Here is a 15,706-nt window from a genome sequence, read left to right on the forward strand (position 1 = left end):
TCTTTGCAACCATTGCCCCGGCTTTTTTTAGATTGAGGGGAGTGTGGGATTTAGAAATGGAAGAATGAGACTCTCGTGTTAATGGCAAAATTCTGCAATACCATATCGCCATCTAGTGGTTGTGTAATGACGCATAAAAAGGCAGAGAAAGAAAAAATTGACCATGAATTTCCTGTGTCGTTCCTCTCTCTCTGTCGGCAGCAGACCAGCAGGGCACTGGATTCACGGAAGCCTCTGAGATGGAGGCTTCCTTCTTAGGGCTGGAGCTTTTGCCTGCAAGTTGTTATTAATTAATTGCCTATCTATATGGCCCAAAAGCCGAAGCTTCCTGTGCGGTCCGCAACAATTAAAACCATAAAATAAAGCATGATAAAGCCCAATATAAGTTTAAAACTACGGGATAAAATAAAACCAAAATAAAAAGTTGGAAGGCGGCCAAGACCGGAGGGATGACCTGTGATTTCCACTGTTGCCTTCGTAGGTGGTCCACCGAGACTTGAAGCCTAGCAACATCCTCTACGTAGATGAGTCTGGCAACCCAGAGTCTATTCGTATTTGCGATTTCGGCTTCGCCAAGCAACTGAGGGCGGACAATGGGCTCCTCATGACCCCTTGTTACACTGCCAACTTCGTGGCTCCAGAGGTGAGTAGCTTGTGAGCTTCGCCCGTACGACAAGCTTGTTTTACTTACGGGTGCAGACGAGCGGTTTTCCAGCAGCTGTCTTCCGCATGATTATTTTTGGAGGTGCAGGTTAAAGTAGAAGCCGGGGCTCTCTTTTCATTCTTCCCCAGCAAGAGGTGAATTTGGCGGTCATCTGTCACGTACTTTGCCCGGCCTCCATCCCTGGCACTTTCACAGTGGTCTCCATATGAGAGAGACGGGCCCTCTCTTAGTTGCTAAAAGCTGCGATTCCCAGACACTATTCTTTGTGGGGTTGAAGTGTGCCTTGAAAACTTAGGAGTGGTGCAGCATTGATCTTCAGCAGGGGTGCACAACGTGAGGCCCAGGGGCCAAATCCAGCCCTCTGGGAGGGTCCCCAGAAGGCCACGCCCCTTTCTTCCAACCACCAATCATTGGGAGGTTTCCCACCTTTTGTGCAGTCTAAAAACGTCTCCTCTTCTAAAGCTTAGTTACAGGCAGTGAGAACTTTAAGCTAAAATACGCTGGCATTTTCCCCCGTTTCCCCCTTTGGCCTTCAGCCATAACGTTCCCCCCCCCCCCTCCAGAATGCGGCCCCAGACAGATTCTCTGAAATGGTTCTGCACCCCTGGTAAATACAAATCTACTTCTGAGTTACTATAGATCTGAATTCTGTATACAGAACTCCCAAAGTGCCTAGAAGAGTTGCACCAAGACCTGGGCAAATATTCCTATTTGGCAGGAGAGGAACATATTTTATTTATATATTTTACTAGCAAAGGGAACACTGAGGCTTAACAGATAAGTGAACAGCAGGAAGTCAAACATGTCAAAGCCTTATTTTTAACTTTCAGTTTTATTTGGTATTGCTGAACTACTGGGAGTCAGAACCCCTTTCTGATTTACTGCAAATCACCCAGAGATCTACCAGTAGATCATGGTCTTCTCCTGGCCTAAGCGACCTCCCTCGCTGTTATCCTGATGCAAACAGCCAGTAGAGACAAAGACTCCAAGCCTGAAATGCAAAGTCCAAGAGGAACAGGAAGAGGATCAGAGAGTGACATACTTAAATAATACATTTAAGTCAAAAGCTTGAGTCGATTGCTAAACAGGCTCCCACACAGTTTGATTCCTGGAAATGGACCAGAGTTGCTTTTCCAATAAATGGCCAATTTCGTCTGGTCATCTTAAGCCTAGAAAACATGTATTGTAGATATATAGTACAGCAGAATTATACTCAGTTGATTCATAGGCTGTGTGACAATTGTGTGCTCCACTCCATATGCACCAGTTATGGTGGCCAGGTGATTACAGTGACCATATGGAACTGAGGACAGGGCTCCTGTATCTTTTAAGAGTCGTATTGAAAAGGGAAATTCACCAGGTGTCATTCGTATGCATGTAGCACCTGGTGAAAATCCCTCTTCATCACAACAGTTAAAGCTGCAGGAGCTCTGTCCTCTTTCTGCGGTTTTAACTGTTGTGATGAAAAGGGAATTTCACCAGGTGCTGCATGTGCTCTTCGCTCCTCTGATGCCATGTTTCTCGCCTGCCCAAGGGCCTCTACTTCCCTTGCTCGGCTTCGTCCATTTTCGTCTGCTGCCCCTTACGCCTGGAACGCTTTTCCAGAACATTTGAGAACTACAAGTTCAACCGCAGCTTTTAAAGCTCAACTAAAAACTTTTCTTTTTCCTAAAGCTTTAAAACTTGATGTTGTGCAGACTTCTACTGTTACTTTCTACTGTTAGTTTTACCCTACCCTGTGCCTGCTTACCCTACCCTGTACCTGTTTGCATTCTCTTCCCCTCCTTATTGTTTTACTATGATTTTATTAGATTGTAAGCCTATGCGGCAGGGTCTTGCTATTTACTGTTTTACTCTGTACAGCACCATGTACATTGATGGTGCTATATAAATAAATAATAATAATAATAATAATGTAAGCAAATGGCACCTGCTGATATTCCCTTTTCTATACAACTCTTAGAGATACAGGAGCCCTGTCCTCAGTTCCATATGGTCATCTTATAGGGGATGGCTTTGTTACTGAACCATTAGTATTCAAAACTGGGTGGAGCATAACTCTTTGTTTGTCTAACTACACAGGATGTTGAATTGTTCTCTGAGGCTAAGCTTTGAGACGCACATATCCCTAAACATCTCTGAATTAGAGTTCTTGTGTGTTTTAAAACATTTCATTTCAGTACATGGTGATAAATATCTTAGAGCAGATAAACTCATGAACTTAATTTTCTTTGTTTTCTTTCTTTTTTTTTAGAGGCAAGGAGAGCTACCGCCAGCTCAGCTTTCCCCCATTTCATGTCAAATGTTATCCCATTTGTCTTGGGGATGATACTGATATTCCCTCCCTTTTATTTTTCTTGCTTCTCATTTAGGTTTTGAAACGTCAAGGCTACGACGAGGCCTGTGATATCTGGAGCTTAGGAATTCTCCTCTACACAATGTTGGCTGGGTAGGTGCCGTCGTCCTTTCGTATGGGTAACAATAGAGTTTCAGCCCTGTTTGTTTTCATCCCATCATATGGGTTTTAGTTTGATTTGATTGGTTGATCTATTGATTTTTAATTTGCACGTGAGTAAAAGCAATATTTCTCCAGCAAGAAGCACTTGTGCCAGAGCGGCCACTGTTCTCTCAGTTAAGAGGCCTTCCTTCCAGCGTACGTGAGGAAGAGAACACCTATTTTTTTAAGATGGCGATTGCAGTCTGCCATTTTTAGAAGCACTTGTATTAATAATTTTTTTTTAAAATCTGCTCTGCCTAATTTAATTGGGAGGACTGAGGGAATGTCTGCACCATACTTTTATCCCGGGGTCGTCCCTAGACCATCCCTGTGCGTCCAAATGGTGCGCAGGGGATCCCGGGAGGCAAGCAGGGTACGACCTCTCCATTTCCCCAGGATAACCAAGACCTCGGTTATCCTGATTTTGCCCGAAGAGCGCAAGCAGTGTGGACTCCACTCCCAGGTCTTCCCTTCTTCCCCGCGAGTAGCAGGGCCGGGCACGGAGCTGCTCAGGGAGGCTCCGTGCCCGTGGAGGTGGGCAGCAATTTTGCCATCCCTAGGATGTCAGGGTGGGTGGGTGGGAATAGCGGCCACAACATCCCTCTTCCCTTCTGGGACATCGCGCAGGCATCTAGACACTGGGGAAGGATCACGGAAGCAGGTAAGTCTGTGATCCTTCCCCCTTCCTTCCCTGCTACACCCTTAGGTGTAGCCAAGCCCTTAGACAATGAGCAGGGCTATTTTACGGACGGGGAGAGAGAAGGAGAATTCAAGGCAGAGGCAGCATCTTTTCCTGTGCCCTGCCAGGCTTGCAGCAACAGGGCCAAAGGTATGGAGTAGGGTGTCCATGTGGAAAGGAGGACAGGGCTCCTGTATCTTTAACAGTTGTACAGAAAAGGGCATTTCAACAGGTGTCACTTGTAAGCATGCAGCACCGGGTGAAATTCCCTCTTCATCTCAACGGTTAAAGCTGCAGGAGCCCTGCCCTCTTCAACTAGAATGACCAGAAACAAAGGAGGGCAGGGCTTCTGCAGCTTTAACTGTTGTGATGAAGAGGGAGTTTCACCTGGTGCTGCATGCCTACAAATGACACCTGCTGAAATTCCCTTTTCTATGCAACTGTTAAAGATACAGGAGCTCTGTCCTCCTTTCCATATGGTCACCCTAGTATGGGGGGCAGGCATTTTTCTTGTCTTGTTCTCCCCCCCCCCCATTTTTCAGGAGGATTAAAAAACAAACGCCCGTTCCCTTCCCATTCATTCCAGTGGAAGGAAATCAAGTACACCAGCTCCAGGGCTGGCATCACTTTTCCCCTGTTCCAGTGGTTTATTGCGGGAATGGGAGGGCCTTAGACCCTGTCGATCCGCTGCATCTCCTAACATGTCTCCAGAACGCCCCCTCCCCCCCCCCCCGGCTCTCTGGCTTTGGAGGGGCACCTGCTGCAGTCCTCTCTACAGCCTCATAGAGGAGGCTGATCTCCACCCATTTCTTCCTCTCTGCCCCCAGAGAGTGAGATCTGAAAAACCCTATAGCTCCTGGGATAGACTTCTAGGGGCCACAGGAATGCCGCCTAAATGATTTTTAGCTCTTAAATTAACCAAGTAGTCAATTAAACATTGTTTCCCTAGTTAATGAATGTTTGTTGGTGAACTGAACTGACCTAGTCTGATACAAATAGCACAGATGTTAGAAATACATTTATCTTAATGTCTGTATCCTGCTGTTCTTCAGTGTATTTGGATACTGCTCAACAACAAAGTCCCTGGGAGATTTTGAGTAAAAGTTAAAACCATAAATAAAACATAAACTCAACTTCTGAATAGAATAAGAAAAAAAAACTGGTAGCGGTATAACTAAAAGCAGCAACAGAGCATTACAACAGTGCAAAATAGCTAAACCTATTTTTAAGATGGAAAGGGCTGAGGGACATAAAAAGGTCTTCACCTGATAATGAAAAGATCACAGTGTAGATGCTAGGTGAGCGTCTTCGGGGGGTGGCATTCCGCAATTGGGGCACTGCCACCAAAATGGCCGCTTCCCTGGTAGCCACTCACCTCACCCCATTTGGCAGAGGCATGTGGAGAAGGACCTCTGAAGATGATCAAAGAGCCTTTCTACAAGAAGCTTTTATTGTGAAGTCATGCTTCTTCACACACAGTAGATTGTGGGTCCTTTACATGACATCGGCATTCTCCAGAGCTTCTCCTGTGCTTTGCAACTACTATCACGAGGGTTTTTTTTCCCTAACGGGAAAGTCTAATGTTTTTTTCTCGGTGGCACTATAGAACCCTTATGCAATTGTGCAATTCCACTATATCACACCGTCACCTAATGGTTGTATAATGTATAATAAGGCAGAGAAAGAAGAAGAAAAAAACCAGAAGAAAACACATATAAAGGAGCCAAACTTAATCCCGCAAAGAGTTTAGAAGCAGAAAGGTGCAGTTAAAAGACTCATGTAGAAAAACCCTTAAGGTCTGGGCAGGTCTGTGTGGGAGGAGACACTCGTACTGGTAATGTTGCCCTAAAGCCAGTTTAGGGCCTTACAAATAAAGCCAGCACTCTGAAATGACCCTGGAAACCAATGCCCAATGGCAAAGCACTGACAATATGATATTATCAGTAGGGCTTCAGGCTAAGGCACCAAATATGAGCCGAAGTGGGCTGATTTGGCCCGCCTCAGCTTGGTTCCGAGGCGGTTCTGGCTCGGCTCGAGGTGCCCCGAAGCTGATCGGCCCCAAAGCTTCGGGTCGCCTCGGGCCGATTCGGAGCAGCACCGGGCAGACCGTACCTGCCACCTCTGCACTTCTGCCGGCTTCCGTCGCCAGTGACACAGGTAAAAATAACCAGGCCGCACACGACTTTAAGATATCGCGGGGCCTCTGAGTTATTAGTACTTCTATGGCCACCGTAGTTTGTGGCGATAAAGGTACTAAACTGTTTTAGTACCACAGAGATACTAAACTGTTTTCAAGTCCCTGGGTACCTCTGCTCAGCCGGCACCTAGAAAAGTCTGATTCGCCTTGGAGGGCCTGAATCTCGCCTTGGCTTCGGCGGATCGGGGCTGCTTCGGGGGCTCTGAACCAGCCTCCGAGGTGGATCGGGGGCGGGGGGGTCCCTGCACAGCCCTAATTATCAGCCAGTCCAGGTTTAACCATATTACTTCCCTATTTTGGACCAACCATGGGGGCCCCAGGTAGTCTCCCTTTCAGGCACTGGCCTGCCTTTGACCGACTTCGCTTCACAAAGGTTGCTGTATCGTGTGCCTTCGGACTGTAGCCCAGCAATTCCCAAGAACATCCTATGTCGTGTGTAAAAGTCAGGGAAAGCCTGCCACGCACGCCCTCAGGAACTGTTCTTAGCACTAGGTGGCAGCATTTCCCTTGAATTGGCAGAGGAGCTTGCTTTTCCTGGTGTTCCTTGGGAGCATCAAATGTTAGAAGGGAGGACGTGGGGCAGGAGAAGGGGGTCCCAGTGTCCTCTGCCAATTTTAGCAGTGATCTGTGAATCTGGAAGAGGTTGCCTGGTAACTTAACACCTTGAATTGCATAGGATCATGGGCAGCTGCCTTATACCATTGGCCCATCTAACCCAGTATTTCCTACTCTAACTGGCAGCTGCACTACAGGATCAAAGGCAGACACAGGTCTTTATTATTCTGTAATTATTTTTAGGCCACTTTCAAGGGTAGAACCCTCTCAAGGCCGCGTGCAAGGTAAAAACTATACAAAATAGATATAATAAAAATTCAATAAATCCATATTCAGTAAAGGTCTGATTTTGTTCTGACTTTATACTGTTAGTTTTACCCTACCCAGTGCCTGTTTACCCTACCCTGTGCCTGTTTGCATTCTCTTCCCCTCCTTATTGTTTTATTATGATTTTATTAGAATGTAAGCCTATGCGGCAGGGTCTTGCTATTTACTGTTTTACTCTGTACAGCACCATGTACATTGATGGTGCTGTATAAATAAATTAATAATAATAATAATAGGTCTATAAAAGCAGAGGTTACAAATGAAAAAGGTCAATAAAGACAGAAGTTGCCAATAAAACCAGCAGCCCAAGAACTACAGAAAGGCCAGTGAAAACAGAGCTTTCCTGAACACCTGCAGGAAAAGAACACCAGAAAAGTCCTGATGAACCCCCAGTGGAAGTGATTCCAGCAGTGAGGGGCCACCACTGAGAAGAACCTTTCCGTTGCACTTAGCAGCCTAACTGCCCTGGGTGGCAGGCAAGTGAGAAGGACCTCCGATGATGATCTCAGAGTGCTGTCAGGGCCGGTACAGGGCTTTTCCATCACTCGCTACCTAATCCTTTTTAACTGGAGGTGCCAGGGATTGAACCCACAAAACGTATATTATCCTACTGAATCATGCCCCCCCCCCCCTTCTCATGGCAAAGAGCAGGTCTGTCTGCAACCGTTTCTTCAGGCAGACCCGGCTCTCTGTTCTCAGCTGATGCGTACCCTTTAAAAACATTTTATAGGAGAGTTGGGAGCCATTGGTTTATTTATTTATTTATTACATTTTTATACCGCCCAATAGCCGAAGCTCTCTGGGCGGTTCACAAAAATTAAAACCATAATAAAACAACCAACATGTTAAAAGCACAATTACAAAATACAGTATAAAAAGCACAACCAGGATAAAACCACGCAACAAAATTGATATAAGATTAAAATACAGAGTTAGAACAGTAAAATTTAAATTTAAGTTAAAACTAAGTGTTAAAACACTGAGAGAATAAAAAAGTTTTCAGCTGGCGACGAAAGGAGTACAGTGTAGGCACCAGGCGGACCTCTCTGGCTCATTCCACAACCGGAGTGCCACAGCGGAGAAAGCCCTCCTAGTAGCCACCTGCCTCACTTCCTTTGGCAGGGGCTCACGGAGAAGGGCCCCTGTAGATGATCTTAAGGTCCGGGTAGGTACATATGGGAGGAGGCGTTCCTTCAAATAACCTGGCCCCAAACCGTTTAGGGCTTTAAATGTCAATACCAGCACTTTGAATCGGGCCCGGACCTGGACTGGCAGCCAATGAAGTTGTAAAAGGACTGGCGTAATGTGATCTCACCGGCCAGTCCCTGTTAGTAAACGGGCTGCCCTGTTTTGTACCAGCTGAAGCTTCCGGACCGTTTTCAAAGACTGGTTCCTTTTCAGTCCATCAAAGCAGGGATTTTCCATAGGGTGTCCATATGGAATGGAGGACAGGGCTCCTGTATCTTTAACAGCTGTATTGAAAAGTAAATTTCAGCATGTGTAATTTGTATGCATGCAGCACCCGGTGAAATTCCCTCTTCATCACAGCAGTTGCAGGAGCCCTGCCTAGCATGACCAGATACAAAAGAGGACAGGGCTCCTGCAGCTTTAACTGTTGTGATGAAGAGGGAATTTCACCGGGTGCTGCATGCCTACAAATGACACCTGCTGCATACAGAAGCCCTGTCTCCTTTTCATATGGTCACCCTACTTACTTTCCATAGAGTCACTTCTGATATGCGCCACCAAGGATCATCTGTTTCTTAAAGAATTAAGAAACCCTTGTCAATGTGAAATAACAGACACATTATTTTTAATCACTAAAACTGTAAAGTTACAGTGAACCTGGTGGTCGTTCAGGGCAACCTTCAGCCAAGACTCCCATTCCCAGCCAGTCATTAGCAGAGCAGACCCTATGATTCAGATTTATAATAGGGTGCACTGACTTTATTGCATGCTTGTAATTACCATGAATGATAGAATCTGCTAGTGCAGAGTCTGTGTCTGTGTGTCTGTCTTCTGAAAATCCCAGCATTTGTGGAGGATTTCCTTTTGGTTTTTTTTAACAAAGAATAGCATGTGCAGGAAATCTTTATTTATTTATTTATTTTATTTATTTATTTATTTATTACATTTTTATACCGCCCAATAGCCGAAGCTGTCTGGGCGGTTCACAAAAATTAAAACCATGCAGAGCATAATAAAACAACCAACAGTCTAAAAACACAAATACAAAATACAATATAAAAAGCACAACCAGGATAAAACCACACAGCAGAAATTGATATAGGTTAAAATACAGAATTAAAACAGCAAAGTTTAAATTTCAGTTAAATTAAGTATTAAAATACTGAGAAAATAAAAAGGTCTTCAGCTGGCGACGGAAGGAGTACAGTGTAGGCGCCAGGCGAACCTCTCTGGGGTGCTCGTTCCACAGCCGGGGTGCCACAGCAGAGAAAGCCCTGCACCTTCCTCACATCCTTTGGCAGGGGCTCACGGACAAGGACCCCTGTGGAAGTTGTGTTTGCTAAAGTCTCTGGGTAGGAATTTCATGGATTCCTTGCTGGCTGGGGGAGGGGGGGATAGGGATGGAGAGGGGGGATGAAAGGAGAATTTCTCTCCTTTCCCTGGTGTGGGCTCCAGTGCCACCTTCTCCGTCCCCTTCACCTGCTCCTTCTCACTGCTCTGTGCTTCCTGTCCCCCCTTTCTACTTGATGTTCTAGCATTGCAAACAAACCCAAACCAATCTCCTCTTGCAGGTACACTCCATTTGCAAATGGGCCCAACGACACCCCCGAGGAGATCCTTACTCGGATAGGCGGCGGAAAGTTTTCTCTCAGAGGGGGAAACTGGGACACAGTTTCTGATGCAGCCAAGGTACGGTTTAGTATTTTTATTTATTTTACATCTTGGACTGCCTTTGGCTGATTGTTTATCTAAAATGTCCTTTTTAGATGTGTGTGTGTGTGTGTGTGAGAGAGAGAGAGAGAGAGAGAGAGAGAGAGAGAGAGATCTGTCTATAACGTTTTTATGCAAATACTTTTGTGTGTGTGTGAGAGAGAGTACTTTGTGTAATGTATTTTAATGGTTTTAATTTTTGTGAACCACCCAGAGCGCTTCAGTTATGGAGCAGTATAGAACTAGTTAAATAAATGAATAAATATTTGTTATTTATTTATTATTACATTTGCATCCCGCCTTTCTCCCACCCCCTCTTGTAAGGAATCCAGGGCAGCTTAGATGGTCCTCCTCCTGTGCATTTTATCCTCACAACAACCCTATGAGGTAAACTACACTGAGAGTCAGTGACTGGCCTAAAGCCAACCATTGAGCTTCATAGCCAAGTGAGGACTTGAACCCCAGTCTCCCAAGTCCCAGTCCAGTACTCTAACCATTACACCACACTGTCTCTCAGTTCGAAGCAGAGACCAGGGGTTGACTCTACCTCGGTCCACCTTCCACCTGCTAGGAATTGACAAAGGGCAGGGCTCACTATATCCCTGGGTTCCAACGGTGTTTTCCAAAGGAAAGAGCCCCAGTTTTCCTGAAAGATGACCCGTAGTCTTCATTTTCACCTTTAACATAGTCTCTAGAACAAGGAAGGGAAACTAGTCACCCTGTAGATGTTGTTGGACTCTAATTCCCATCAGCCCCAGACAGCATGGACAGTAGTCAGAGGTGATGGGAGTTGAAGTCCAACATCTGGAGAGCCACCTGGAGCAGAATTTGGGGTTCCTGCCCTACCAATGGATCAATTATTGCAAGGAGAGGGGCAGGAGGAAAGAGAGATTGCGAGGGTGGGGTGAGAGTCATCTTTGGTCCTGTCTTAAGATGACAATTTTATCAGTCGCTTAAGGAATCCACTGTGGGCACTCCCAGACCAGGCTTTTCCTGTGCCATCACAGTGCCTCGTCTGCTTAATTTTACAGGAGCTCTAGATGTGCTTCCAGACAGAGCCCCCCCTCCCCAGTGCGAACGTTCAAAAAGCATTGTGCAGCTACTTTATTTACTTCTATTTTTCCTTAACGTTTTTTGGGGGGTTTTCTGGTAAGAAGACAGACAGACAAAATGGCGGGAAAGCATGGGAGGGCTACAAATGGAAAGTGATGACATCTGGACCTCCTGTAAAATTAAGTAGACGAGGCAGTGTGATGGCACAGTAAAAGCCTGGTCTGGAAGCGCCCACGGTGGATTCCCTAAGCAGCTGACAAAATTGTCAGTTACATCTTAAGACAGGACCAAAGAGCTTTACATCTATCTATATTTGGCGGTCAAGGTACAATTGCTCCTAAACAACCGAAGTGATTCTGAGCGCAAGCCTCAGACAAATACAGCCCAGACCTTTCGAAATAAGCTGTGTGGTTTCCAGTCCGACCTGTGACTTTCCATGTGAAAAGAAGAACTGCAGCAGCTATAGTCTCTGAATGCTTATTGCAGGATCTGGTGTCGAAGATGCTCCACATTGACCCTCATCAGCGCCTGACTGCCAAACAAGTCCTCCAGCACCTGTGGATAACCCAGAAGGACAGGTTGCCACAGAGCCAGTTGAGTCATCAGGATGTACAGCTTGTAAAGGTACAGAAACTATGGTTGGAGTGAAGGGGTCGAGGTGCTTCTAGCGCTGTCCGATTATAGATACTATATTGGCCATGGAAATACCTGCTCTCTTCCCTCATCTTCTGCCCCTCCAGAAACCCAGCAAAGGCTAAGATATTCAGGGAAGAGTTTGCCCATTAAGATTCTTCTCTCCCTACCCGAAAAGCATCCTACAAAATAATAAAGTGTTTCTTCTTTGCCACACTTAACTGCCCTGACATGTTCCCAATCTCCATGTCCCTTGATCAGCGAGAAAAGTGTCAGAAAAATATTTGGGCAGGGATCTTCACTCCATGATAGAGCACATGCTTTGCATGAAGAAAGCCCCAGGTACAATCCCTGGCATGTCCAATTCAAAAAGGATCTTGGGTAGCCGTTGAAGGACCCTTCTCTGCCTGGGACCCTGGACGACCAATGCCAGAGTAGACAACCCTGAGTTAAATGGACAAGTGGTGTGATCTGGCGCGCCAGCTTCTTCAGTGGTGTTTTCGAAGCATATCAGTGGTTAACAAAACTACAATAAAAAGCAATAAAACATGAAAACCGCTGGCCACACACGACATGAAAACCAGCATCAATAGAAAGAAGAGCTGTCACTGTCCTTTCTGTTAAGCAGCCCTTTGTACTCTCCAAATTCCGTAGGAAACAATGCCTTGGGAAGGCGTTCCAAGTTATGGGGCCAGCTGTGAGGAGGTTCTGCTCCTAGTGGAGACGGCCTAGTGCCCATAAAAGAGCAGGAACAGTCTCAAATTGTGTCAGTTACTCCAGACCCGGGCCATTTAAGGCTTTATAGGTCAAAACCCGAGTACCGGTAGGGGCAAGTCGATTTGATCATGTAATACCTATATTGGGCCAGCTGCACTGGTTACCGATGTGTTTCCGAGCCCAATTCAAAGGGCTGGTTAGAGCTTTAACGCTCTAAACCGTTTGGGACCTAGTTACTTGAAGGACCACCTTCACCCATATCAGCCTGCCTGCACTTGTGAGACCAGAAAGAGAGGCCCTTCTCATTTGCCCACCGGTGAGGGCAATTAGGTGGCCCCAAACCTCTGGAACACTCTCTCATCGGAGGTCCGCCATGCACCATCCTTGCAGGCTTTCAAAAAGGCCTTAAAGACATTTTGTTTTACCGTGGTCTTCCCATGATGAGTGTTGTTATTGCTGCTATGGTTGTTGTGTTTTATTGTTTTAATTGCTGCTTCATTGCAATTCTGTTTTTATTGCTTTTAATGTGTGTTTTTTTATATTTTACTGCTGGTAATATTTTATGTATTTTGTTGTTGTAAGCTGCCTTGTGAGGGCCTCTGCCCTGAAAGGCAACAAAGACATGTGGTGGTAGTAGTAGTAGTAGTAGTAGTAGTAGTAGTAAAAACCATCACTCAAGAACTGGGCCTGGGAACAATAGTACAGTTACTGTAGAATAGGGGTGATATTCTCTGCCAGTTTCTCCTAGCAGGAAACAACCAGCTAGGTAGAAGATTCAAGAGTTCAAGTGATAAGCTGCACCACTCTAAGGACCTTGTCCGCAAGAATAGGTCCTGTGGAATAACTCAAGAGGCAGCTGGACAACCATCTGTCAGGGATGCTTTAGGGTGGATTCCTGCATTGAGCAGGGGGTTGGACTCGATGGCCTTGTAGGCCCCTTCCAACTCTGCTATTCTATGATTCTATGAACTGCTGCTGGACTCGCTGAGAAAGGGTGCGCTTTAGGAGCTGTTTCACACATACATGACATGGGCTTGCTGCCCGAAGTCCATTAAACAGGGAAACGTCAGCCAGTTCCGACTCCCTGAGAAGCATACCTGACATGATGCGTGTGCCTGCCCACATAGAGTGACCCTGTCGGTGTGTCCCTTTTCCCAGAGGTTCGCCCTAAAAGCCATTTGTGCCGTGGCTCTTGCTTCGCTGGATTTGGCTTTTCGTTTCGGCCCCTGGGTGGGTCTTGGGTGGAGCGGCCTCCTCCTGCCTGTCTTGTAAGCAAACCCCTCTGGCTCTTCTCTCTCCTAGGGTGCCATGGCTGCAACGTACTCAGCGCTGAACAACTCCAAGCCGGGCCCTCTGCTGAAGCCCATCGAGTCCTCCTTCCTAGCACAGAGGCGGGTCAAGAAGCTGCCGTCCACCACACTGTGACTTGGGAACGCTGGGTACCCACCCGCCCCGTGCTGCTTCCCTTGACTCTGCACAAGCTTCCTGGAACTTCCAGGGAAGCAAGAAAACACCATCCCAGCAAGAAGTCGATTTTGAGGCACTTCCTCAAATGCACATCCAGGCCAAGTGCCTTCTGAAAGACTGGCTCCCGTTACCCTCTCTTTGTTTTTGTTTTAAGTGTACAGAGAGACTATTTGTAAAGGGATCTATGTAGGTGCATCTGAAAAGCTGAACGTGCAAAACATCCGTGGCTTGCCACCCGTGACGCAGTTGATCTCCTCCAACTGCAAACAGCCCAGTGGACGCCTCTGCGGCCCAAACCTGGTACAGCTGGAACAACATCCTCTCTTTTCACCAAGATCACTCCAATGGAGGGGATTCTTCTTAGGATCCCTTCTGTACAGACTATGAGTTCTTGTGTGTGCACAAGCTTCTTCGATGTCATGGTCCCCCCCATCCTCCAAGCCCTGCGGCTGACATCCAAGAGGATTTTGAACCACTCACTCTCTCTTCTCTTCCCCCCCCCCCCCCCCGTCCTCCTTTGGACATCACACTGTCACAAGCACCCCAACCTGCAGGGCTGGAATTACTACTCATTTTCTATTTACTTGAATCCAGCTGCCTCTTAGACCTATGCCAGATTATATCTAGCTTTTGAATGTGCAATGGGCTTCTAAGAAAGCGATTTCCCCACAGCAACGATGTCAGGTTTTCGAGGTGGGGGGTTGTCTTTTTGTTTTTGTTTTTAAAAACTCTCTCTGTTAAATAGCACAATCCAGAGCCTCATGATGCAAAGTGCAAAAAATCAGCTTTGCTTTCTTTTTCTTCTTTCTTTTAAATTAACTGATTCTGTGGCTGGTAACTCAGGGTTTCTGTCTGAATTTTCAAATAAAACATATCATGCAGTTGAAGCTATTTCACTGATTGACCTTGTACTTCTCTGGCCATCTTTGGATTGTAAGACTCCTTCTGTGTTGCACTTGATCTGAAGATAAGAGGTTTACCTGACTCACTCCTAATTACTAGCATTGTTGTAATCTCAATTTATTGTCCCTCTGTGTAGTTTGCAAATCAGTTTATCTGACCCTCCAGCGATCTTAATGTGTTAGAGATTGCATGAGTGAGTGAAAGAGTGTGTAAGGATTTAGTGAGAGACGCTGCACGGGTTCATATTCTGTCTTCACAAGATAACCTGTGGATTTTTTTAATTTTTTTATTTAAAAAATAAATAACACCCTACCATTCTATTGTGATCACAATGCTCAGGGCAGCTCCCAACAAATTAAAAACAATTGCAAAATAAATCTTAAAAATTAACAATACAACAAAAACAGGAGATGGGCACAGCAGAGAGAAGCAGCTTGAGAATAAGGTACCCAGCCCGTATAACAACTCCGCAAACTGGCAGGTCAAATGTCTGCCAGAACAGGAACACTTTGGCAAAGCAAAACAAAAAGTTGAGGGGTGGGTGGCGTTAAGTCCCAAAATCTAGGTGCAGCCATAGAGAAGATCCTTTGCCATGACTCAACCAGTTGTGCTTCCACAACCAATGGAAATGAAAAGCAAAGCTTCCCTTGCATATCTTAAAGACCAGGTGTTCTCATATGGGAGAAGATGGTCTTTTAGGTAGCCAAGGTTTGAGCCATTTAGGGCTTTAACGGCAACAATTAGCACCTTGAATTGTGCATAAGATCAAGCTAGAAACCAGTTGTTGTCAAACAGTTGGTGTCATGTGCTTGCTACCTGTTGCTTTCCCTTTGCCTCTGATGCGACATGTAACCAGCAGCTGCTATGGCTGGAGTATTTCCTTTGCCACCAAGGTGCTGCCTTCTACAAGAAAACACTGGCAGGATCCCTCTCTTGTTAGAGCTAATCTGAACAATAAACCCGTTCAGCGACTAGGAACCTCTAGCCCTAGTTCTCTATAATGTGCTGAACTGCTCGATCCTGAGTTTGCTATATTGGCTGAAGACAGACAGCCATTTTATTCACTGACCCTGTTCAGATGACACGCTAAACCACAGTAGTTAAGCATGTTGAACT

The 15,706-nt window shown here is 45.9% G+C and overlaps 1 protein-coding gene across 2 annotated transcripts in view; it reads left to right on the forward strand.

The window, feature by feature from the left end:
- The window catches only part of RPS6KA1 (ribosomal protein S6 kinase A1), a 109,948-nt gene extending 95,374 nt beyond the window's left edge, over positions 1 to 14,574 (forward strand). For both annotated transcript variants that reach the window (XM_063140112.1, XM_063140113.1), the window contains 5 exons: positions 482 to 643; positions 3,037 to 3,113; positions 9,679 to 9,796; positions 11,357 to 11,494; positions 13,523 to 14,574. In XM_063140112.1, the coding sequence (XP_062996182.1) occupies positions 482 to 643; positions 3,037 to 3,113; positions 9,679 to 9,796; positions 11,357 to 11,494; positions 13,523 to 13,645 (618 nt within the window). In that variant the 3' untranslated portion in view covers positions 13,646 to 14,574. The remainder of the gene's footprint in view (positions 1 to 481; positions 644 to 3,036; positions 3,114 to 9,678; positions 9,797 to 11,356; positions 11,495 to 13,522) is intronic.
- The last annotated feature ends 1,132 nt before the right edge of the window (positions 14,575 to 15,706 follow it).

This window comes from Elgaria multicarinata, chromosome 13, assembly GCF_023053635.1.
Source record: "Elgaria multicarinata webbii isolate HBS135686 ecotype San Diego chromosome 13, rElgMul1.1.pri, whole genome shotgun sequence".
Lineage (NCBI taxonomy): Eukaryota > Metazoa > Chordata > Lepidosauria > Squamata > Anguidae > Elgaria > Elgaria multicarinata.